Raw genomic sequence first — 25708 nt, 5'->3', positions numbered from 1 at the left:
TGTTACTATATCATAACTTAGTGAAAGCTGACTGGGACCACTTGAACTTGTCTGAGATTGCTGATATGATTGATGTGTAGAACAAGTGCTCACATGATGGGTATGTTTTATAGGATTTTGTCTTTTATTGATAACTTTTTATGTTAGGCAAGTTAAGCAGCCTATAATGCATTTGTACAAAAGAGTTCCAGGAATCCAAGCTTTTATTAAAGTCAGAACAGAGATGCTCACTTTAGCATTTCTGTTGACTCTACAAGAGGATTACAAGGTGGGAAAGCCTTTTCCAAATCAGATGATGCAGCTCAGTGTGGCTTGTTCTGCTTCATTATGAGCACTCTGCTGCAGAGACCTTGATTCTGCTTGAGCAGAGTAATAGGGATTAAACAGCAGAACTGCTCATTAAACTGAGAAGATGGAAGAACTAGTTTATCTCACACGTAGTTTATCTCACATGTTTTCCTTGAAGAAGGAGAGTAGTGCCTTTGGTGCTCTTTAGTGTGTTCTTCATAAATTAGTCACCAAAATTAGTATTTCCATGATACGCAAGGTGACACATGCTGGTATCTCGATGTAAGAAACTAACGTGACATTGCTCTTGTCTGGGTCAGAATGGTGGCCCATCTATCCCAGGACCATTTTCTGCAAGGCTGCAAGGCTCATGGTATGCATTAAATCCTGAGTGAGCTGCGCGGCTGTCTGCCATCAGAAATGTTTCTAAAGCAATATTGAATCCATTTTATTTTTAATATAAACCACCAAGGAAAATGAGCTCCGTAATTCTACCAGCCTCTGCATGAAATTTTAAAATAAGTCTGTTTTATTAAAATTCTCTGATTTGACTTCTATGACATTAATCATTTCTGGTTTTTCTCCTAACTTCTCTTTGCTGTATTATTGTACATCAAAAGAACTTAAAGTACTATTAAATGTTTTTTAAATACAGAATTTAACAACTTGATATACTTCCTTTTGCTCTTTCAGTCTTTTGCTCATGTTTAACTTTCTATCTTCCGGAGAAGGCAATGGCAAGCCACTCCAGTACTCTTGCCTAGAAAATCCCATGGACGGAGGAGCCTGATGGGCTGCAGTCCATGGAGTCGCTACAAGTCAGACATGACTGAGCAACTTCACTTTCACTTTCACACATTGGAGAAGGAAATGGCAACCCACTCCAGTGTTCTTGCCTGGAGAATCCCAGGGACGGGGGGCCTGGTGGACTGCCGTCTGTGGGGTCACACAGAATCGGACACGACTGAAGTGACTTAGCAGCAGCAGCAGCAACTTTCTATCTAAACAGTATTCATTCATCGTCACAGTTCAGTTCAGTTCAGTCGCTCAGTCATGTCCAACTCTCCGCGACCCCATGAATCACAGCACTCCAGGCTTCCCTGTCCATCACCAACTCCTGGAGTTCACTCAAACTCATGTCCACAGAGTCGGTGATGCCATCCAGCCATCTCATTCTCTGTCATCCCCTTTTCCTCCTGCCCCCAACCTTTCCCAGCATCAGAGTCTTTTCCAGTGAGTCAACTTGTCGCATGAGGTGGCCAAAGTATTGCAGTTTCAGCTTTAGCATCAGTCCCTCCAATGAACACCCAGGATTGATCTCCTTTAGAATGGACTGGTTGGATCTCCTTGCAGTATAAGGGACTCTCAAGAGTCTTCTCCAGCACCACAGTTCAAAAGCATCAATTCTTCGGCGAACAGCTTTCTTCACAGTCCAACTCTCACATCCATACATGACCACGGGAAAAACCATAGCCTTGACTAGACGGACCTTGGTTGGCAAACTAATGTCTCTGCTTTTTAATATACTATCAAGGTTGGTCATAACTTTCCTTCCAAGGAGTAAGCGTCTTTTAATTACATGGCTGCAATCAGCATCTGCAGTGATTTTGGAGCCCAAAAAAATAACGTCTGACACTGTTTCCACTGTTTTTTCATCTATTTCCCATGAAGTGATGGGACCAGATGCCATGATCTTTGTTTTCTGAATGTTGAGCTTCAAGCCAATCTTTTCACTCTCCTCTTTCACTTTCATCAAGAGGCTTTTGAGTTCCTCTTCACTTTCTGCCATAAGGGTGGTGTCATCAGCATATCTGAGGTTATTGATATTTCTCCCAGCAATCTTGATTCCAGCTTGTGCTTCTTCCAGCCCAGCGTTCCTCATGATGTACTCTGCATACAAGATAAATAAGCAAGGTGACAATATACAACCTTGATGTACTCCTTTTCCTATTTGGAACCAGTCTGTTGTTCCATGTACAGTTCTGACTGTTGCTTCCTGACCTGCATACAGGTTTCTCAAGAGGCAGGTCAGGTCACAGTTTATTGTGATCCACACAGTCAAAGGCTTTGGCATAGTCAATGAAGCAGAAATAGATGTTTTTCTGGAACTCTCTTGCTTTCTCTATGATCCAGCGGATGTTGGCAATTTGATCTCTGGTGCCTCTGCCTTTTCTAAAACCTGCTTGAACATCTGGGAGTTCACGGTTCACATATTGCTGAAGCCTGGCTTGGAGAATTTTGAGCATGACTTTACTAGCGTGTGAGATGAGTGCAATTGTGTGGTAGTTTGAGTGTTCTTTGGCATTGCCTTTCTTTGGGATTGGAATGAAGACTGACCTTTTCCAGTCCTGTGGCCACTGCTGAGTTTTCCAAATTTGCTGGCATATTGAGTGCAGCACTTTCACAGCATCATCTTTCAAGATTCCAAATAGCTCAACTGGAATTCCATCACTTCCACTAGCTTTGTTTGTAGTGATGCTTTCTAAGGCCCACTTGACTTCACATTCCAAGATGTCTGGCTCTGGGTCAGTGATCACGTTATCGTGACTATCTTGGTCGTGAAGATCTTTTTTGTACAGTTCTTCTGTGTATTCTTGCCACCTCTTCTTAATATCTTCTGCTTCTGTTAGGTCCATACCATTCCTGTCCTTTATCGAGCCCATCTTTGCATGAAATGTTCCCTTGGAATCTCTTATTTTCTTGAAGAGATCTCTTGTTTTTCCTATTCTGTTGTTTTCCTCTATTTCTTTGTATTGATCGCTGAGGAAGGCTTTCTTATCTTTCCTTGCTATTCTTTGGAACTATGCATTCAGATGCTTATATCTTTCCTTTTCTCCTTTGCTTTTCGCTTCTCTTCTTTTCACAGCTATTTGTAAGGCCTCCTCAGATAACCATTTTGCTTTTTTGCATTTCTTTTCCATGGGGATGGTCTTGGTCCCTGTCTCCTGTACAATGTCACGAACCTCTGTCCAGAGTTCATCAGGCACTCTATCTATCAGATCTAGTCCTTTAAATCTATTTCTCCCTTCCACTGTATAATCATAAGGGATTTGATTGAGGTCATATCTGAATGGTCTAGTGGTTTTCCCTACTTTCTTCAATTTAAGTCTGAATTTGGCAATAAGGATTTCATGATCTGAGCCACAGTCAGCTCCTGGTCTTGTTTTTGCTAACTGTTTACAGCTTCTCCATCTTTGGCTGCAAATGATAGGATACTGAATGAGGAATTCCCCAGGTCGGTAGGTGCCCAGTATGCTACTGGAGCTCAGTGGAGAAATAACTCTAGAAGGAATGAAGGGATGGAGCAAAAGCAAAACAATACCCAGTTGTGGATGTGACCGGTGATAGAAGCAAGGTCCGGTGCTGTAAAGAGCAGTATTGCGTAGGAACCTGGAATGTTAGGTCCATGAATCAAGGCAAATTGGAAATGGTCAAACAGGAGATGGCAAGAGTGAACGTCGACATTCTAGGACTCAGTGAATTAAAATGGACTGGAATGGGTGAATTTAACTCAGATGACCATTATATCTACTACTGTGGGCAGGAATCCCTTAGAAGAAATGGAGTAGCCATCATGGTCAACAAAAGAGTCCGAAATGCAGTACTTGGATGCAACCTTAAAAACGACAGAATGATTTCTGTTTATTTCCAAGGCAAACCATTCAATATTACAGTACTCCAGGCCTATGCCCCAACCAGTAACGCTGAAGAAGCCGAAGTTGAACGGTTCTATGAAGACCTACAAGACCTTTTAGAACTAACACCCAAAAAACATGTCCTTTTCATTCTAGGGGACTGGAATGCAAACGTAGGAAGTCAAGAAACACCTGGAATAACAGGCAAATTTGGCCTTGGAGCACGGAATGAAGCAGGGCAAAGGCTAATAGAGTTTTGTCAAGAGAACGCACTGGTCATAGCAAACACCCTCTTCCAACAACACAAGAGAAGACTCTACACATGGACATCACCAGATGGTCAACATCGAAATCATCTTCACATCCACACTCTCAAATTACCTTATTGGCATTACACAGTGAAAGCAATTTTGTATCACTCTTACAAACACTTTCTCTTTACTCCTTTTTTTCTCCTGTTCACTCTTAAAATTAAAAGACGCTTGCTCCTTAGAAGAAAATGCATGGCCAACCTAGACAACGTATTAAAAAGCAGAGACATTCCTTTGCCAACAAAAGTCCATGTAGTCAAATCTATGGTTTTTGCAGTAGTCATGTATGGATAGGAGAGTTGGACCATAAAGAAGGCTGAGCGCTAAAGAATTGATTCTTTTGAATTGTTGGACCATAAAGAAAGCTGAGTGCTGAAGAATTGATGCTTTTGAACTGTGGTGTTGGAGAAGACTCTTGAGAGTCCCTTGGACTGCAAGGAGATCCAACCAGTCAATCCTAAAGGATATTAGTCCTGAATCTTCATTGGAAGGACTGATGCTGAAGCTGAAACTCCAATACTTTGGCCACCTGATGCAAATAATTGACTCACTGGTTGTCTGAGGAGGCCTTACAAATAGCTGAGAAACGAAGAGAAGCTAAAGGCAAAGGGGAAAGGAGAGATATACCCATTGAATGCAGAGTTCCAAAGAAAAGCAAGGAGAGATAAGAAAGCCGTCCTCAGTGACTGAACTAAACTGAACTCTTCAAGGTTGCAATGGTCCGCTGCAGGGGTTGCTGTGCTATATTTAGCCATGTTGTCATTATTGAACGTTTAGATTATTTACCCTTTATATGTTGTAACTTGAACACAATTGAACACTTTGGGTTATAAATCTTTACATCGCTAATTATTTCTTTAGAATTGAAAAAGTAGAATTACTAGATTGATGATGTAATATTTTTGGAGATTCCTGATACCTATTATAACATTTCTTTCAGAAAGATTTCATTATTTTTCATTAGTAACAGCAGTGTTGACATGCCCACTCACTCCTTCCATTCCAATCAGATTGTGTAAAACCAGCGACTTGTTTTAAATTTGTATTTTAAAATATTAATGCTTAAGCGTGTTTTCTTTCTTCCAGCTCATTTTGTTTCTTTCTGTGAATTTCAGATCTTCTGTCTAGTTTTCTTTTTCATTGTTAGTGTATTCTTGAATTTCTAGGTCTTTTTGTATATTAAAGACACTATCTGTTTTATTTATGGCATTATCTTCTGTTTACTTTTATATGTTATTTTTGTTTATGATTTGAGGGGTGTGTTTGTAAACTCTCTAATCTTAAAAAGTCTAAGTTCATCCATCCGATCTGCTTCCAGTCCTTTCTGCACTTTAATTAGAGAAAAATTCCTAAGACAAAAATGTGGCCATGACCTGTTTTTTACAGCCTTCACCTCTCCCGTTGCTCTAATGGTGAGTCCCTACCTCTCCAGCCTCCTCTCATCACCCCTGAACACTGTCCTGATGTGAGTCTTGCTATTCCTGGCCAGGTAGTGTGTGACCACCATGCTGCTGTGTATGCAGTTCTTTGTGGCGGGCTTTGTATCCTGATCTCAGACCCGGGTTCCCTATCTCAGTTTCTGAAAAAAAAAATCTCTCCGAAGCCCCTGTCCTTCCAGTAGGTTAGATAGGTACTTGCTGTCATTTGACAAACAGCACATCACCCACACTTATTTTCAGTCTCATTCTATCTCCATCTGTGTCAGGGTCTATTCTGTTTGCTGGGCTACTTCTTACTCTCCCCTCATCAGCCAGCCTCTTGAGAATGAGGACTGCAGCGCCCTCACCTTTGCATGCCCTGTGCCGACCTGCTGCGTCACAGATAGCAGATAAGGAAATGTTGGTCCGTCCAGGCTTTTGGATCCCTCATGCATCTGTATTTCAAAGAGACTGTCTATAGGTTTAGAAAAGTAAAGAAATTGCCTCTAATTATTCAGCATCCAGGAAGCACCAAAGACCAGAGGCTTATAGGAGGTACTGTTGCTATTTTTGGTTTATTAACAGGGAGATAGAAGATGTACTAACCGAACAGCGAGGTCTAGAAAAGGCCAGGTTTTGTTCGATTGTTTTCCCTGCAAGGTGAGCATGTGCATGAGAAGTTAAAGGAACCAAAAGTGCCAAGCAGGAAGGACTGGGCGTGGCAGCATCAGGAGTATGAGCTTGAGGAGGGTGACCTTTGGCGACCACAGTGGGTAGCCAAGTGGAGAATAAAGGATGGTGTAGGAAGCTGCCAGTCCCCAGGGAGCAGCACAGATGCGAGAGCTGAGGGGACGCCCAGGAGGGACAACGGTGTCCCTCAGTGACTTGCAGTGTCCACCCTCTGCCGTGATGAAGCTTCCCCAGCAGCGTAGGCCTTCACGGCGTGCAGCAGCCGCTGTGCCTCCAGCACTACGATAAGCCTGCGCTTTCAGCCTGGCGTTTCCAAGGCTGTCCACGGTGGCTGTAACCACTGAGAAACCAAGGGAAGCATTCAGTACACTTAAGGATGATTTTGACCAAAACTAAGATTGATGCCATCTTCATTCAGAGTCAGAACACGTGCTGACCCAAAAGTGCTTAACTACATGTCTCTTCTCGTGTTTGTGCCCCAGTGAATGGGAACAGGCCAAGGAAAAATACACAACGTGCTTTCTCACTTGAAATCATCACTGAAAATTTTAAAATGGGCACTCAGTATCACCCTGAGTGATAGTCATCCTGCTATTTTCTGCTAATATTGTGCCTCTCCAAAATCTCGAGAAACGATTTCCTACCCTTTTAAACTAATGCTTTTGAACTGTGGTATTGGAGAAGATTCTTGAGAGTCCCTTAACTGCAAGGAGATCCAACCAGTCGATCATAAAGGAAATCAGTCCTGAATATTCATTGGAAGGACTGATGCTGAAGCTGAAACTCCAATACTTTGGCCACCTGATGCAATGACCTGACTCATAAGAAAAGACCCTGATGCTGTGTAAGATTGAAGGCAGGAGGAGGTGGGGGCAACAGAGGATGAGATGGTTGGATGGCATCACCGATAGGATGGACATGAGTTTGAGCAAGCTCCAGGAGTTGGTGATGGACGGGGAAGCCTGGCGTGCTGCAGTCCATGGGGTCTCAAAGAGTCGGACACGACTGAGCAACTGAACTGAACTGACCCTTTTAAAATGCCAAATCATCCTCTCCTCCATTTGCTGCCTCAGACTTAGCTGAGAACACACATTTAATCAGGCGGAGGTTCCCTTATCTTCCCTCCAGCAAATCAACCAAGCCCCCTCCGCTGTACCTACCCTTTCTCTCTTCCTGAGGGGAAGGATCCCAGCTCCTTTTTGGGTTGACCAAGCAATTCTTTCGTGGCTCTGACCTAACTCTGCTTTCTCGGTTACCTTATGTGTCTCCTTGGCTCTTACAATGGCTCCCCACTCTGTTCCAGGCCATCAGTTTCTTCCTCACTAACGGTTGCCGTCATCTGCAGATGTGCTGCTCTATTTCCCAAGTAAAACCAGTAACAACCCCCAGACTTCTCTAGTCAGGGCACCATTGATCTTGTTGCCACTCCCCGTGGTCACCCTTCCTTCTGCCTCTTCCCTGACTCCCCTGCAGCCGTAGGCAGTGCACACCTACAGAAGAGCTCTCTTCTTTGCCTCCCGTGAAAATAAGCCGACCTGGTCACCCTTCACTCGCCTGACCCTCCTTTTCCACCTCCTTCAAAAACTCCTCCTCATCTCTGGATTTGGAAACATTCCTGGGCACCTAAGCCCCTTGTCTGGATCTCTGCTGACCTCTCTGAACTCTCCCTCTAAGTGATCTCATGGCCCCGTGGCTTTGATTAACATCTATATGCGAATTACTCCTAGTTTTGTCTTCCCCACTGAATTCCAGTCCTAGTTGGTTTATTGAAATAGCCTTCTAACTAGTCTTTCAGCTTCTTTTCTTCAGAAGAGAACCGGTGGGTACTTTTATTAACTTTTTAATTGACTTGTTATATTACTGTCAGGGATAAAACATAATGATTTGATATTTTTATAGATTGTACTCTGTATAAAGTTATCATAAAATATTGGTAATATTCCCTGTGTTGTACATTGCATCTTTGTATCTTATGTATTTTATACCCAGAAGTTTGTTCCTCTTAATACCCTTTCCTCCCTTACCTATCCCGCCCTCCACAAAGGGTATTTGTAAAAGTACATTAATGCTCGTTACTCTGCTGTTTAACGTTGTTCATGTGGCCTGTAAAGCCTTGTGCTCCTGTCCTAAATTTCTTTTGGTTGATTGAAGGTGCTAACCTCACTCACATCTCAGGGCCTGTCTTCTGCTTGGGTTTCTCTGACCCCAGTGCTACTGGCCACTCCTCGTCATTCAGTTCTTAGGTCAAAACTTTACACCGTTCTACAGTTTGTCTCTAATCATGTCATTGAATTTCCTTCTTACTCCTGCCTTTCTTTGTCATACAGCCTGGCTTATTTTCTTCAAAGCACTTAACTGCTTTCTGGAATTAACTTATTAATTGACTTGCCTGTTTGTCTCTCTCCTCCCTCTAGAGGGTGCATATGAGCTGAGCACGGTGACCCTCTGGGCCTCTCACTGCACTGTCTGGTGCCTGAAAGGTAGCCCAACACATGGAAGGATTGAATGACTCATCCAAGGGTATTAGTTTCAGTTTTAAACTTATTTTTATTTATGTTTACTGGTACATAAATAAACCTGCATCCTCACCTTTTGAGATTTGGTCAGTAAATATATGTATGAGCCTTCTGCACTCTTTTCTAACACTTCAATTAAAATAATAATAAAAACTTTGGTTAAGCAAAGTTTTTAATTCTTTTTTAGTCTTGACCTTCCAGTTTGTAGAGCCCTCAGGTTTTAGGTGGTCTTTTCAAATGTACATTTCTGTGTCTTTTCTAGTTCTACTGGATTTAGCCTTCAGAAATAGCCACAGGGTTTTCTTTATACTTTACATCTTAGTGATGCCTCTCACTCTGATAATAGTTTGCGGTGCAATGACATATTTTAGGTCAGCCTCACTCAAGGAAAAATCTTTGATAATATTCAGGTATTTTTATGGGGCAGTGAGTAATAGCTCAGGCAGATTTTCTCCTAATCCATTCAAAAAGTTATTACTACTTTTACGCCCATTTAAAAATAATTTATTTTTTTCATAAAATTGTTGATGTTTGGAAACTCGAAGGACTTTCTATCATCTTTTGAAGGGTACTTTCTATTTAATTCATTGTGGAGGTTTTTTAATGAGACCAGTTTTCACAGCCAATCCTGAGGAATCCTATACCTTCATTGAAAGAAGCATGCATTAGTCTTTCAGTTCATTTCAGTCGCTCAGTCGTGTCCGACTCTTTGTGACCCCATGAAACGTAGCACACCAGGCCTCCCTGTCCATCACCAACTCCCGGAGTTCACCCAAACTCATGTCCATCGAGTCGATGATGCCATCCAACCATCTTAACCTCTGTTGCCCCCTTCTCCTTCTGCCTTCAATCTTTCCCAGCATCCGGGTCTTTTCAAATGAGTCAGCTCTTCACATCTGGTGGCCAAAGTATTAGTCTTTATTTCTAAAACTGTTCCCTATCTTTAACATACTTAGAGTCAGAACTCTTTATCAAATTACAAAAATTTGAGTCATTTAAGTCTCAGCTCAAAATTTGCCCCTTGCAAGAAACTTTGCCCTATGGATTTTTGAACTACATGTTGTTAGAAACTGTCTTTTAATCTGTATGGAGGCATCTACATGTCTTAACTAGAGGAAGCATTTTACTTCTATCCTTGGTTAGTGTAAACACACTCTATTCTCTGGCACATTTAATGTTTATATTCTTAGTTTTATCTTTCTGATTGCATGTCTCAGAAAATGATTTGTTTTATCAACTTTTAATTGTATGATTGTTGAATCTGTACATGAATTTCACAGTAATTCAACTTCTGGTAAGATTCCTATCCTGTTTTGGTGATTTCTGTAAAGAGCAGTATGCTATCTCCCTGTGCTCGTCTTTTCTTTAGACTTAGTCTCATGATGCTAGATCTCAAAATTTCTATGTCTAGCCAAGATCCCACTTGAAATTTTTTTTTCCAAGTAATTAACTTCATTTACTTCTGATGCTGGGAAAGGTTGGGGGCGGGAGGAGAAGGGGACGACAGAGAATGAGGTGGCTGGATGGCATCACCGACTCGATGGACATGAGTTTGAGTGAACTCCGGGAGTTGGTGATGGACAGGGAGGCCTGGCGTGCTGTGATTCATGGGGTTGCAAAGAGTCGGACACGACTGAGCGACTGAACTGAACTGAACTTTGTTTATAAGGCTGAAAAGACTGGCAAAGAAACTCTTACATAATATGGTTTGGTGTTTTGATCTTTTCTTAGTAGCATTTGCCTCGTATTTATTCATTAAACATTTATTGCATGCCCATTAGGTACAAAGCACACTTTCAGCCTCTGGGAGGAAAGATGAAAGGTGAATGAGAAGTGATCTGTGCTCTTAGGAATTTATAATCTAGTGAGAAAGGGGATATGGGAAAAAACCCAATACACAAAATAGCTATAATTAGAAGCAAAGTAAATAATGATATTAACTAATAGAAGAGAGAGAAAAAAATATTTCCAAGAGCTTTCCAAGAGGAGAAAGTGGCAGTTGAATGTTTCCTTTAAGGATGGGCAGAGTAGATAAGGAGCCAGAGAAGACTTAGTGCAGAGCTGGACCAGGGAGTCATGGATGTAGAAGGTGAAGCAGTCATCACATGGGCAGAAGAGCATGTATGTTAAGGGACAGAGCTGGAGGTACATGTTAGCAAGAGCACTGGGGTAAGGTACAGAACTGAAAACCAAGTTGGAGATTTTGGACTTCTGAGTAGGCAGCAGAGAAAAAGGAATGATATTCAAAACAAGCACTTTTTTACTAAGAAAAGTAACTCTCAATCACTGTGTGCCTCAACTGTATCAGGCATTGAGCGAGGGGGTGTATATCTAACCTGCGCAGTAACGCTGAAGGGAGAGATGACATCAGACCATTCTACAGATGAAGAATAATAAACTCCAGGAGGGAAATTAATCTTGGCAGTGTTGCACAATGTGGATTGCTGGTGGTTGGGACTGAACTCCAAATTATTAACAGAGGATTAGTCAGTGTAGTCAACTGAACTTAAACACCTGTCTCTTCCTCCTATACCACTGTCCTAAAACTGACCAGAAAGAGTATCTTAAAATCGGCAATCATGCTGGCAAACTGGATCACAGACTATGAGGTCCCCCTGAAAAGTGAGAGGCGAGGGCGATGGCATCAGAGAAAGAAGGTGCGGGCTTCCCTGCTCACCAGGAAGGGCTGCTGCATCAGGCGGGCTCGGGGTGACGGAGCCCGGGGCCGTGGGTCTAGCACTGCGGGGCCGTGATGTGAGAGCCAGGGCAGCTGGCCGAGGGTCCAGGAGGCGGGGCCAGGCCTCTGCGCCTGCGCCGTGACCCTGCAGGCCAGACAGCAACTGCTGTCTCCGGACCAGGTTGGGCCCTGCAGTCAGAAGAGCATGGCGAGCCCCTGGGGACAGAAAGTACCCTGCCCAGAATAACTGCAGCCCGCGAGGCTCCTCTGTCCATGGGATTTCCCTGACAAGAGTACTGGATTGGGTTTGCATTTTATACTCCAAGGGATCGTCCCGACTCAGGGATTGAACCCGGGTCTCTTGTGTCTCCTGCATTGGTATCAGATGGATTCTTTACCAGGAGCAACACGTGGGAAGCCCAAATTGGAAGCACAGCCATCTCCGCTTCCACAGTCAATAGGTGTGAACAGATTCAACAGTCACAGGGAGGCTAACAGGGACCCTCAAGTAAAAAGAGATATAAATCATTAGCAGACATTTGAGGGGAACAAATGGCATTTTGAAAAAATTGCCAAGATCAGCAAACAAAGGAATTTTCTTTGAGTTTCCCCTAATTGTTCTTTGTACCTGTCTTCTGTGTTTATCATTTCCTCTATGTGTGTGTGTGTGTGTGTGTGTGAGATCAGTCACTCAGTTGTGTCCGACTCTTTGCAACCCGATGGGCTGTAGCCCACCAGGCTCCCCTGTCTATGGAATTTTCCAGGGAAGAATATTGGAGTGGGATACCATTTCCTTCTCCAGGGGACCTTCCCGACCCAGGGATCAAACCCACATCTCCTGCATTGGCAGGTGGATTCTATACCCCTGCACCATCTAAGAATCCCTTTATCATTCCCTACAGCCTCCCAACTTCCCAACCACACAGTTGACTGCTCCTTCAGTTTCCTGTGTTGAGCCTCTGACTTTATCTTCCTCACATCCACTGCTATCATCTTCCATTTATGCCATCTGAATGCTGACACATATAACTAAATATGGACTTATTTCCATTTATGCCATCTGAATGCTGACACATGTAACTAAATATGGGCTTATATAAACTCCCACTTCAGACACTGATAAAGTTAGAAGCAAACTTTGAGGAGTTTTAGAACATCAAAACTCAGATTTATTCTACTTCTCAAAGCACTGAGAACAGCAAATTGTCAGGTTTTTTTTTAAATTATAACTTTAGAAAGCTGCAGTAAGGAAGTATATTTCAGTATGTGTTACTATTTAAGCATATTTCCATGGGATTTTACACATATACCCGTGAAGAATAAACATTCACAGTGACTAATCTTGCTTTAATTAACACCAAAGAAAATAATAGTGGTTGACACGACAAACTATTTTCAGGTTTCTTGTTTTAACTGGCAGTTGCCATTTAGAAGGGTGTGAGAAGAGCAGCACATGAACATCATCAAGTGCCTCCTTTCCTCCAAGCGTGAAACTGACTAGTTATTAACAAATGACATACACATCATACTCACATTTTGTAGCCATCAATGTTTCAAAAGACTGGGCCCACTGTAATACCTCTTCCAGAGTAAGGCTTTGAAAAGAAACAAAAGGTTCTCATTGCACTAAAATATTCTCAAGCTTTTTTTCTGTAAGTAGAAATATGCTATCTTGAATATAATATCACAATATAGTTGTACATTCTTTTTGTATAGTTTTGGATGGAAATTTGTTTCCCTGTGATCTTTTACGTTTTATTTTTACTAAGTGGTTCCGTTCAGTTCAGTTCAGTCGCTCAGTCGTGTCCGACTCTTTGCGATCCCATGAATCACAGCCCGCCAGGCCTCCCTGTCCATCACCAACTCCCAGAGTTCACTCAAACTCATGTCCATCGAGTCAGTGATGCCATCCAGCCATATCATCCTCTGTCGTCCCCTTCTCCTCCTGCCCCCAATCCCTTCCAGCAGAATGATAAAAATATAAAAGCAGAATAAACTTGAAAATCTGATGTTTTAAGATGAATTTTTAAAAGATAAAGAATCAGTGTTCTACAAGCTACAGTCTCTGTACCCCAAATTGCCATTGTTACTGTTTTGATGTATTTCTTTTTAGTATTTTGGTTGTAGGCGTGTTTGTGTGCTTTTAACCAAGAAGTAATCATTCTGAGCATGTGTGTGTGTGTGTGTGTGTGCATGCTTTATGTGTGGGTGGATGTATATATACATGTACACATACATATGTATACACACACACACACCCTTTTAATCAGTCTTTTCTGTCTTCACAATTGTCTTAATAACCATTTATAGTGTTATAATTTATAACTATAAATTTATAATCACTGATAGTCACTGTCATTTGCAGTGACCATGCAGTAATCTACAAGGGGGCGTTCCATAGTGTATGTAATTATTCTCAATGAGTGTTTTGATAATTTCTAATTTTTTACCAATAAAACCAAATACGCCCCAGCTGTCATTGAGGCTTGCCATGCCCATGGGTGAGGTAATTCCTTGTGAGATTAACAGGAGTAGAACCAATGCTTTAAAAAGGGTTGTCGGTCTTGTGCTGCTGCTACCAGCCATGTGTTTGCCCATGTGTTTACTAGAATCTTAGAGTTTATCCACAAAACCTATTGGCCTGCATTCATGTGATAAGGTTAGTAACCCAGTATTTACTATTTATAAATATTTCTTGGTCGGTTATTTTATTTTACTTTTTTACATATTGAGGGTTTTAGTTTTTATTACTCTGAATGATATGTCAAGTTACATTTGATCCAAACAGTATGAGAAGAGCTATTTACAGTTTTGAAAATATCCGTGGAAGATACTGGCTTCAAGACTTCATTTCTGTTCATTTTAGTGGGCTTTTTGAGGTGAACTGGTAAGTGACTGTTCTTACCTGTGAGTCATTTTATTTCCCCCCTTTAAAATACTCAGTGCATCCATTGCCATTCAGTTTATGATACATTCTTAATTTTCCTCATTTTAATGACTGCATCTAATCAAATGCCACTACAGATACCAGCAAGCACTGCCCATTGTCTGTTACCTGGTATAGTTAGCTCAGTACTCAATGTTGAGGTGACAGCCATCAGCATTAGCAGGTACTTAACACAATGAAGGCAGATTAAAGAGGCTAAAAAAGTAATCTGGGACGTGGAAAATGCTGGGAGTCCTAAAATGGTCCAATATGCTTTGTTTCTGAGCCTTCAGATGACGTTTGCTAGTTCTAGATGGACTGTTTGCATCATTGCTGAGGCTTAACAGTACACTGCCGTGAAGATCACTTTCAACAAACATTTCCGTGAAATGGTGTCTGACTCATTGTTCTCTTCTCTTATTAGAACTCTTAAAACAGAAGCCTAAAATAACCTTTTCAATCCAGTGAGATGAAAAGCATTTGGCAAGGTGTAAAGCAGACCTAATCGTCATGTAGGAAAGAAGAAAGACCTACATGATGGGAGGAGAGGCTGTTGCTGTCTTGGGGTAGCTCAGAGTTGGGTGTTGGTGATCGTTGGCGAGGGACTTCCTGTGCCTCCAAGGGGCGTGAGATTTATGGAGATACATCACGATTAGGGTGATTATGGTTAGGGGCAAAGTTGTGAAGCTAAATTTGGTTTTGGTTTAATCCCAGTTTTGCTTGTGGTTTTTCCTATTTCATGCTTTTCCATGGCTACAATATTCCCTTATCAGAATAATCCTAATCAGATTTGTTCCCTCATCTACTGAATTCTCTGATAACGTGCTCCACTTCTGTGCTCCCTCCTTCTTCTGGATAGAGAGAGAGCAGGTACCAAACAGATACGGGAACATATGAGCTATTGCGACATTGTGCAGAGAGAAATGAGGTGTGTTTGGAGTCTGATAGTCCTTGGTTCTAATTCCTTTGCTGGACTCAATAGCTATTAGTCTAAATTAAAATTTACAAGCTTCAGTTTTATTATCATGAAAAGTTATCATGAAAATTAAGTTAGGTCAAGAATGTAAAGCATTTATCAAGTGACCGTTATCTCCTGGTTTATGAGGAACATGAATTTTCTTTCCTTGGCCTTCACCTTCCCTGATGGTGGGTCTCCAGGGCAGGTAGAAGGAAGCCAAGTATTGATGGTGATGCTCTATGAAAATTATCAGCAGAAGCAAAGGAAACTGTCCCCAAACCAGCCTTCTCCTCTTTCTTCTGACACAGGTCTGTGCAGTTCAGCAGCGTCAGCTGGTCAGTTGAAATGATGAGCTTTGGGTCTTCCCACTTCTCCCACCCACCACCAGAGACTCTCCATTCCCCATAAATGTGGTAGTTGGTCAGCATCTTTGGATGTTTGGGCACTTCAGGGCAGGAGCCTGCACTCCAGGATCTCCTACAGTAATGGGGATGGGGACGTGTGTCCACAACTGAGTCTCATGCAGACAGTTGGGCTCCCTGGCTAACCTCAAAGGGATCCTCCACCTGGGGGTTCTTTGTGATGAGCAAATCTACTCAAATGGTTTGTTACCCTCCTCAGGCATTACACTTTCCACTTTAGTGTAGCCACTGCCCCATCCAAACAGCTGCATTTTGAGTTATGACAAAATGTAGAAGAGACCTGGACACTTGATGAACATTTGGTTATCCCTCCAGTCTCACCTTTTCCAACCAGGGATAAAGGTCTGGCACTTTGTAGATAAAGGACTTGAACTATGTAAATATTTTGGATCAAAGAATCTCATAAAGTTTTAGCTGTATAGGACTTAAAAAAAATCTAAGAATATTTGTTCATAATAGACTCTCTAAAAACATTAACTTCCTGAATTCTCAAGTGTAAACCATGAATAATGAAAATGGAACTTTAGTGTAATACATGATTACCCTTCTGGTGGAATTACTCATATGCAAATGGGGAGGGATTGGGGGCAGGAGGAGAAGGGGACGACAGAGAATGAGATGGCTGGATGGCATCACCGACTCTATGGACGTGAGTTTGAGTGAACTCTGGGAGTTGGTGATGGACAGGGAGGCCTGGCGTGCTGTGATTCATGGGATCGCAAAGAGTCGGACACGACTGAGCGACTGAACTGAACCGAAATGCAAATTTTACTTTCTGAGCAAAATGTATTGACAGAAGTTGAATAAACATACACCTACTTGTCATGTGAAAAATATGCATTAAAATGGTAGTAGACTTTACACGTGACTTACTTTGAAGGGGGTCTCTTAGCTTCATCTCTGCACACCTTACAAATCCAACAATTCCGCCTGCTCATTTTTCTAGAGAAATGAAGCATTTCCTTAGCATAGTTTAGTCATTTAAAAATTACTATGTTAGAGTCTATTTCTAGAGAACACACCAAGTTTAATCATAAAAAATAACGATGGGCTCTTGAAGTTAATGGAACACAACTACTGTGGGAATGAGAAGGAGAGATGAGAACAAAATGACTCATAAATATGCCATAAATAATTTTGAAAATATAGGAATATACGCAGTTTGAGTTGTGACTTTAGGACCCATCTGGCCCACCTATTCTCTAATAACATCTTTTAAAAAAACACAGCTCTTCCAAAAAAATCTTTCCACGTAGGGCCTGCCAACAATGAATTCACCAAGTCCCAAGTCTTCTCATGTCAAGTAATTCATTTTTATAGGAAGACCTCTCAATATATGGAACAAGAGCTGGCCTCTTAGTAGTTAACCAAATAAAACATTGTAAATAACCAAGTAAAAAGTAAGATTTTTTTTAAGGGCAAATTCTGAATGGAGTGTTGCTTACCTGACTTTCCCCACTCCGGTCAGTGTAACTTTGACTTTAAAATTCAGGTAGAGTTTAGTCAGCCCAGGCTTTATCTGACAAGGTATTGCATACAAAGTTTTTAATTCCGGATTTTGAGAAAAAACTCGAACACTTGTTAAAAATAATTAAGTCTACACTTTATAATGAGGGCTGGAAATATTTTGCTAAATATATATTCACACTTAAATACAATGAGTTATTAAGGATAAACAGTTTTATATTGGTCTTTATTGACTCATGGGAAGCCTCTGTTGAACACTTGTTATGTGCCAAGTTCTGGCTGCCAGGGGTCTACATAGATCTTGTTTTTCCTCTTCCCATCCTTACTCACAGGCAGTGAAAATTTGTGTGGTGGGGAATCTGCAACAGAAAGTACAGGGCCCATGAGTACACATGGGAGCAGAATCTAACCAGACCTGGAGGTGGTGAGAGAAGGCATTGAGGTGAAGTGCTAGCTGGGCTGGAGCTCATGAGTGGTAGCTCATCCTAGGGGATGAGCAGGAACTGCTGAGTGAAGGAGAGATGCAGCTTGGATTCAGGTCAGGAGGCAGTGGGTCAAATCCTCACTGAGGAAATGAAAGGATGTGATCACTGTGTGAGTCCACAGTGTGGCAGGGAGAGAGCGCGAAGAGGTTCTGAAGTGTTCACTGCAGCAGGAGTGTGGTAGGAGATGAAGTTACTAGGGAGGGAGAAGCCAAGCGCCATAGGCCTTCCATACCATCAGTTTCATAGTAAGAAGCTGGAAGTCAGCGAAAGTTTGAAAATATGGAATAGGTGTGTTAACATTTGAAATCGGTTTTGTGGAAGAATGGATTGTAGGCTGGCCAGGGTGGAATTGGGGAGACCAGTTAGGAGGTGACCACAGGAGGGACGTCCAGGGGAGGGATGGTACAGGCTTAGGTGAGAAAGGCGGCATCAGAAATAGTGAAGGGGACAGATTTCAGGTGTTTGGGAGGAGGAATTACCATAACGTGTTGATGTATTGTCTCTTCCTGGTGGGAGAAAGAAAGGAAACAAGTTCAGGTAAAAGAGATTCAACCTCAAGGTAAACATGGGGAGTTTTCATAAAACACACAGGAGAAGCCAAAAGAAAAAGGGAGATGGTCCAGGAGACAGTGTAACCTGAGAAAAGCGGGTGGCTCCAGACAGATGAATAAACACACGTATTTCAGGAGACTGAAAAAGAGGGGCTTGCGGGAGGAAAATCAGAATAATAAAGTGTCACAGAAACCAAGGCATGAACTATCAAAAGAGAAAAATGGCTAACTCTTAGAACCTGGGTAGAAATTCAGAGAGCAAAGGACTGAAACTGTCCATTGGAAGCAAGAAGGTCATCTATAACCCCAGGGAGAGTGGTTTCAGTGGAGTGGCAAGGGCAGGAAGAAGGAAGAAAATAAGAGGCAATGGAGACCTGGACACACATAGGGCTGCTTGTACAGGCTATTTGCACTTTCTTTCCCTCCTTTCTTCCTTCCTTTTCCCCCTCCCTCCTTCTCTCCTTCCTTCCTTCCTTCTGAGAGCATACTGGAGATGGAGAGGCAGGGCTGTGCTGTGTGGCCGTCTTGACCCACACATCTCGGGGACATCATTCACGAAGTCAACACTGTGAGTGGTTCAGCCTGAGGCTGGCCGTGTTAACTATGGACAGAAGATGAAGACATAAGAGAAAGAGAGAAAATCAGTAGAATTTCAGGTTTCTGAAAAATGAGGAGGAGGAGGGATTCAGAATGTGGGAGCTTGGACTTTGAAATGTCTTGGTGGAAGCACAGGAGGAAGTTACTCTCTCCTTGTAACTGAGAGGGGTGGGGCAAGCAGGAGCAAATCTAAGTGTATTTGCAGGTTTGGGTGAGAGATTATGGGTGCTGGCTGTGGTCTGATGGGCTTCAGTTTCTCTATCAGTCTCTGCTGTCAGGGGGACCAAGGTACAGATTGTTAAATATTTCTGTAGGATGGAACAAAATTAGGACTCTGGAGTGCAAATATAGATACATGCAAATTAAAGCAAAGGGAGAGTTTATTATAGGGATGTGTTTGCTCATGCAGGTAGATTCTGCTGGGCTCTACTCTGTTGGTAGGGATAACTCATTGAAGTCTTTAAATAATAGTGTGATGAAAATAAGTCTTTTTCTAGAAGAACAAATCTGACTGAAGATGATTAACACTGAAATAATGGAGGCTGAGAAAACCGTTGCAGTGACTGGCTGTACTTAACTGATCCTGTGTGTAAATCAGACAGACCCTGAACTGTGTTAATGTTGTCCAGGTTTCAAGAGTCTCCGTCTCTGTGACGGCCTCTAAGACACAGATTCCCCGATGACTCTCTGCCTGTCTTGTAAGTGGGAGGATGGTGGAGGACTTCTTTCCTTCGTGTGCCTTTCCTGTCAGTGTTGCTGGTCATCTCTGCCTTCCACTGGCCTGGACTTGTGCTCCCAGCTCTACTTTACCCATAGTTTTTATACCTCGTTGTCACCTTGCTTGATCTACTGGCTCTACATGCACACATTGGTGATCTGTGTATCTAAAGTTCATGTCTGTTGATAAGTCGTCCTATTTTCTTTTAAAAATTCAATGGACCTGTTTGACAAAAGCAGAGCAGTTCTAGTGTGCAACACCCACGCGGTCAGAAGCACAGCAAAGGTTAATTTCCAGGCACACTGGCATTTAGGGGGCTCCTGCGGCTCCTGAGAGGCGGCAGGGTGTATTAAAGTAATCCTGGGCTCTGAAGCCAGACAGACATATGCTTGAGTTCAGGCTCTTACTAGCTGTGTGAACTTAGGTGTATTAACTAAACTCTCACTTGCCTAATTTCCTTTTCTCTAAAGCAGAACTGCAAATATTAGAAAAAAAGCACGTGTGCACAATCTTTCTGTTCTAGTTAATCTGATTGATCCTCCGTCGGCTTATACCCTGTCCCTCAGAAAGTATTTCCTAAGTCTTCTGCATGCACAGGAAGCATGTGTTGTCAGACTGCCTTCCTTCCCCTTTGTAAAGTTCAGCTCAGAATTTCTAAGTTGTTCCAGTTAATCTTATTCGTGTTTTTCTGTGTGTCAGCATACATTGCCTGTAATCTTCCTTCATAAATATTTAGTGACAGAGTTTTGTAGAAGATGTATTTTACATAGAAAAATTAGATAACCAAAGCTGTGTTTGGTGACATTTTCTGGTTTTCTAGTCCATTAAGAAATGGCTCCAAAATCACTGCAGATGCTGATTGCAGCCAGGAAATTAAAAGACGCTTACTCCTTGGAAGGAAAGTTATGACCAACCTAGATAGCATATTAAAAAGCAGAGACATTACTTTGCCAACCAAGGTCCGTCTAGTCAAGGCTATGGTTTTTCCAGTGGTCATGTATGGATGTGAGAGTTGGACTGTGAAGAAAGCTGAGTGCCGAAGAATTGATGCTTTTGAACTGTGGTGCTGGAGAAGACTCTTGACAGTCCCTTGGACTGCGAGGAGAGCCAACCAGTCCATTCTAAAGGAGATTGATCCTGGGTGTTCATTGGAAGGACTGATGCTAAAGCTGAAACTCCAGTACTTTGGCCACCTCATGCGATGAGTTGACTCACTGGAAAAGACTCTGATGCTGGGAGGGATTGGGGGCAGAAGGAGAAGGGGATGACAGAGAATGAGATGGCTGGATGGCATCACTGACTCTGTGGACATGAGTTTGAGTGAACTCCGGGAGATGGTGATGGACGGGGAGGCCTGGCGTGCTGTGATTCATGGGGTCGCAAAGAGTTGGACACGACTGAGCGACTGAACTGAACTGAACTGAAACTTTAGAAATTGTAATCCTCATAGCTCTAAAACGAGAATAGAAAAGGCAGACTTGGAACTTCATTTGATAAAATGAAGAAAATACAATTCACAGTGTAAGGACAAAGAACTTACAAAATAACTAGTGGTTTAAAGAGAAAAATGTCTGCAGTCTTGCGTTCAACAATATTTATCATTAAGTAGTGCATCCATGTCTAGAGTTACCAAAACATAGAGTGACAGAGTGAAACACTTTCCTATGTACAATTGCAAACTTTTAAGAAATATTTTTGTTCCCAAAAGGAGTAAATTCTAAAGAAAATTTAAAGTATAGTTCTTAACATTTAGAATTTGATTAAAATATCCTGTTGATAAATCATATTTGTCTTGCTTATAGTTAAATCCAATTAAGAACATTTTTGGTGAAATTAGACCCTTTAAATTAGAGCACACATGGTCATTTACTGGTAAAAATAAAAATGAGCCTCAACTGTTCCATAGAACTACAATTCTGTTTTGACAAGAAAAGGAGTTTCCTGTGAAAGAATGACTTAAACTGAAAAGGTATAGAATTGATTTAAATTGGAGAAACTCACCAAGCTTCACATCAACAGTAATCATTTTTTTCTCATATTGGTGGTAAGATATGTGGAAAAATTCCATTGACCTAAAGATAAAATAATAACAAAAAGAAACAAAAAATTATCACGTACTTTATGGAGAACACATATTTGGCAAAGATTTCTATAAATACCTTGCCTTACATTTTAAGCAAATATTTTTTCTACTTTGTAAGTACCGGATTATGATTATCCGCATTTTTTATTTATTAACTCCTTATTTAGGTTTTTTTTTAATTAGTTTCATGCATTGATATTATAAAAATTCCTATACATTTAATTTGTAGTTTCCATTGCTTTATTAAAATTATTTTTTCTTACTTAATATTGTGTGTTAATTTACTTATTATTTAATATCCTCTGGGTAAAACTAGTGTGCACTTCTACTAGCTAAGCATAGAATATTTAGAACAAGTTTAGGTTTCCATTTGATTTTGCCTCCAACTTTTTTCCTGATTATTTTAAATAAAGACTATTTTTTATCTATGAGATTGAATTTGTAGACTGGTTTTAAATGCGTTATTATTAATGGAGTCAGATATATAATATGCCAGGAATAGATTCAATTTCCTCTTTTTTTTTTAGTTATGCATGGATTTTTATTCTTTCATATAAATTTTAAAATCAGTTTGCTAGTTTCTCACAAAATCAGGACTTTAATTAAAATTTCAGTGAATTTATATTATCAACTATGAGGAAATTGACATATTTTTATGTTGTTATCCCACCCATGAACTTGGTATATTGCTTTATTTATATCTTCTCTATATACTTTTTTTTTATTGGAGGCTAATTACTTTACAATATTATATTGGTTTTGCCATACATTGACATGAATCCGCCCCGGGTGTACATGTGTTCCCCTTCTTGAACCCCCCTCCCACCTCCCTCCTCTCCTTATCCTCCCAAATGAAACTTCTCAAACTAATAGGAAAAGAAATACATTTTCTTAAATGGAGTCTTTTAACATATTTAAAAACATTTTTATTATCCTGATAGTCTTTCTGTTCATAAGTTGTGTTGGCATTTAAATGCGTTTATTTTACAGTGTAACATGTCATATAAGATTTAGAAAAAAATTTTTATCTTAGTGAGATTTTGTTTGCCACAGCACACAAAATTATTGCCTTTTTAAAAAAAGTAATATGTGTAGTTGTGCTTAGGCATCACATTAAAGAATGAAGAAATTTCATAAAATCAAGTTAATGCTTCATAGAAACTAACAACCTACACCTGAAATCAGTACAGCTTATTATATGATGGAACTAATGCATGATTTTTGAAACAAACAATTTTGAAATACCTGACTTTATATTCTTGTCTAAACATATACACACAATCACTCAAAAAACACATAAAATGAAAGGCCATACTCTAAAACTGTAATATTTCCTTTATTGCTCAAGTTTAGAAGCTTCATTTATACACATGTCACTTTAAGTTTTAAGTATTCAAAACCTAGGCCACGCAAATATGTGTTTACTAGTTAGATTCTTTGTTTCCGTAGAAAGAAACTGCTAATACTTGTGCTGTTGAAATAAACATCCAGTAGTCATTTATATCAAGCAAACATCATTGTGTTCAACTATTTTACAGAATCTCATACTTACAAATATATGCTGTAGAGGAGTCCACCATGCTGAATTTTATTTCCTCCCTGTATGATCCTTTTGAAATCAGGTTCTGAAATTCCCTGAAACACCCAGTGTTTTTGCTGGCATAAAAGAACTTTACTGTCCCTGTAATTACCTTCGATGGCACTCTGGCCTCTGTACTGAATGTTCTGTTTTTACATACATATCTATGCAAAGAGAGGTTTTGTCAACTATGGAAATTAGTGCTGTGGGGTGCGATGCATTGCTGATAAAGAGGTTTTATCTAACATTGTCAGCCCATCTGAAATGATCAGATGATTGGAAGCCATAACTCCATGAAATCTTCAGTGTAGTAGTCAACTTTTTTTCCCCCCAGTCATTCATTTTCCTAGTTTTAGAAAATGTATAGCTTAAAGTTAAAATATCCCTTTTAAAAAAGACAGGGAACTGAATGCCAGTAAGTTGGCTACCACAGCAAATACTTGCTATCAAATTATCAAGAACTATTAAAATCAATCTGGAGCAGTCAAATTACTAAAGACTTATAACAAGGGAAAGATCTAAAGAGGCCTGTTTTCTAGTTAAATCTTTCTATTTCTTTCAACTGGTCCTCACAGGTAGTTTTGGGACTTCCCATTATTCTCCAGTTTGTTAAAACACCTGTTAAAATCTAAATAGCACAGCACTGCAGATGAGGACTGGTGAATTTAGAGGGTGGTGAAATTGCCAGTGTCCCTATCCTATTTCTGATGTAAATGTGTGTGTCGGGGGGCGGGGGAGCAATAGGGTGGTGGGGGTAGAGAAATGGAGGTGGGGGGAGTGGAAGAATGCTAAATAAAACAGTAGGAAAGAAGAGCAGGCTGTGGTTGATGGAGTGTTTCTTAAAGTAATTAGGAGCCTAATTATGTAGAAGGTTATATTTATGTGTATTTTATAATTTTGAGGTTTAAACCCAGGGAAATGAATATGTCAAGCCTAAACGGTTAAGTGTGGGAGTAGAAAAGGCAGACAGACTTCAGAAAGTCAGAAGCTGAATAGATGTAGCAATGTTGCAGGAAATAAAGGGTGAGGTTTGGATTAGCTGAGAACCATCCAGGTCCTTTGCTGAATGCAGTCATTTTCACTGGCTTCTAACTATGCAGTTCCTTCCCCGGCTTAGAACATTTGAGACTCTCCAGGCACCGAGCCTGGGGTTCAGGAATGACTTCTTTCTTGTGGTTTGGGTGCAGGAAGCAGGCAGGAAGTTTCTGAAAGTAACAGTCTGAATGATTGGCAGTTTCAAAGACTGTTTAACTGAACAAAACTGGAGCATCTTCCTCTAGAGTGAAAACTGGGTATCAACAGGGACTGGGGAACAAAAAAGCCCGTAGAACAGAGTAAAGAGTTGGGAGGTAGAGGGCAGTCCGGGAAGGATTCCAGAACAGGTGTGGACGCTTGTGGTAGATTCCATAGCATTTGTGGTTTCGCTGGAAAAGTGTAGGTCAGAACAATTAATGGGTTGGAGCAGTGCAGTTCTTGGTGCCTAAGAGGGTGTGACTGATTCAGTGGTGTCAGGTCAAGGCGGATACCAGGATCCTGGGGCTTCTGGTGGTGCAGCTCTGCATCACCATTGCCTTTGAAACGCTAATTTTTTTTTTTTTTCTGATTAACTTCGATCTGCATTTACTCTATTTCTGTTTCAGCCAGACTAAGTCCAAAGTCACACAAGTTCAAAATGCATATGGTCAGTTAATATTTAATATTTTTGTATAGTTAAAATCCAAAATGAACTTTATAGGAATAAAATAATGAAACATTGGATATTGATTGTTGGTGGTGGTGGTGGTAGTTTAAGAAATAAGCCTACTATTTGCAGTACATCCTACTTACATACTTGTTGCCGTTCGTTCATAGGGTAGCACTTAGTATATTCTAGACTCAAAAGAAATGCCTAGTGTCTTGACTACTAGGCACTGGTGAATTCTTCAGAGAAATGTACCCAGTAGTCGATAGTTTGTGGCAGTGTTTTCATTCCCATATGTCAGATTTTCTGCTTTGAGAGCATATGCAATGGTTACTACACTTACTGCTGTGTGAACTTCTATGGAAGTACAAACTTTTATTTTCTACCTGCCCACAGAGATATATTTCTTTTCAAACCAAATTTGATAATCATATTCGGCAGTTATTTCTAGCTGTGTTCATCTGATACTTAGAAAAACTCAATTAGAATGTGTTTATTCCCTTTAAACTGAAAATTAAATGGTTAGATAATAAGTTATAAAAACATTTACAGTAATACTTAGTACTGTATAAAAATGCTCATTCCTGTTTGCTAATTCAAAAAGACAAATGAAATAAAAAGTGAATTGGAACAATGCCAGTCTCGGGTGAGGTGAATATGCCAGACATATCCTCTTTGGTCTTTCACAGAAGCATTTTTTAAGCAA

The 25708-nt window shown here is 40.8% G+C and overlaps 2 protein-coding genes across 5 annotated transcripts in view; one reads left to right on the top strand and one right to left on the bottom strand.

Annotated features, from left to right (window-relative positions):
• The window catches only part of RGS13 (regulator of G protein signaling 13), a 28148-nt gene extending 4716 nt beyond the window's left edge, over nt 1-23432 (bottom strand). Inside the window, exons 1-5 of one of the 2 annotated variants that reach the window (XM_055419921.2) lie at nt 23295-23432; nt 21661-21731; nt 17287-17360; nt 16715-16783; nt 13069-13130 (exon numbers count right to left, since the gene is read on the bottom strand). In XM_055419921.2, coding sequence (XP_055275896.1) covers nt 13069-13130; nt 16715-16779 — 127 coding nt within the window. In that variant the 5' untranslated portion in view covers nt 16780-16783; nt 17287-17360; nt 21661-21731; nt 23295-23432. Of the gene's footprint in view, nt 1-13068; nt 13131-16714; nt 16801-17286; nt 17361-21660; nt 21732-23294 lie in introns of those variants that run through there. The other variant, XM_088845548.1, reaches the window with a different exon arrangement.
• LOC129551702 (uncharacterized) overlaps nt 1-25708 on the top strand; it is a 447940-nt gene that overhangs the window by 195312 nt on the left and 226920 nt on the right. The gene's annotated exons all lie outside the window — the stretch shown is intronic.

This window comes from Moschus berezovskii, chromosome 17 (assembly GCF_049115385.1).
Source record: "Moschus berezovskii isolate FMDL1 chromosome 17, NW_MosBer_1.0, whole genome shotgun sequence".
NCBI lineage: Eukaryota > Metazoa > Chordata > Mammalia > Artiodactyla > Moschidae > Moschus > Moschus berezovskii.
The sequence above is the reverse complement of the archived record's forward strand: the minus strand, read 5'-3'. Positions and strand labels throughout refer to the sequence as shown.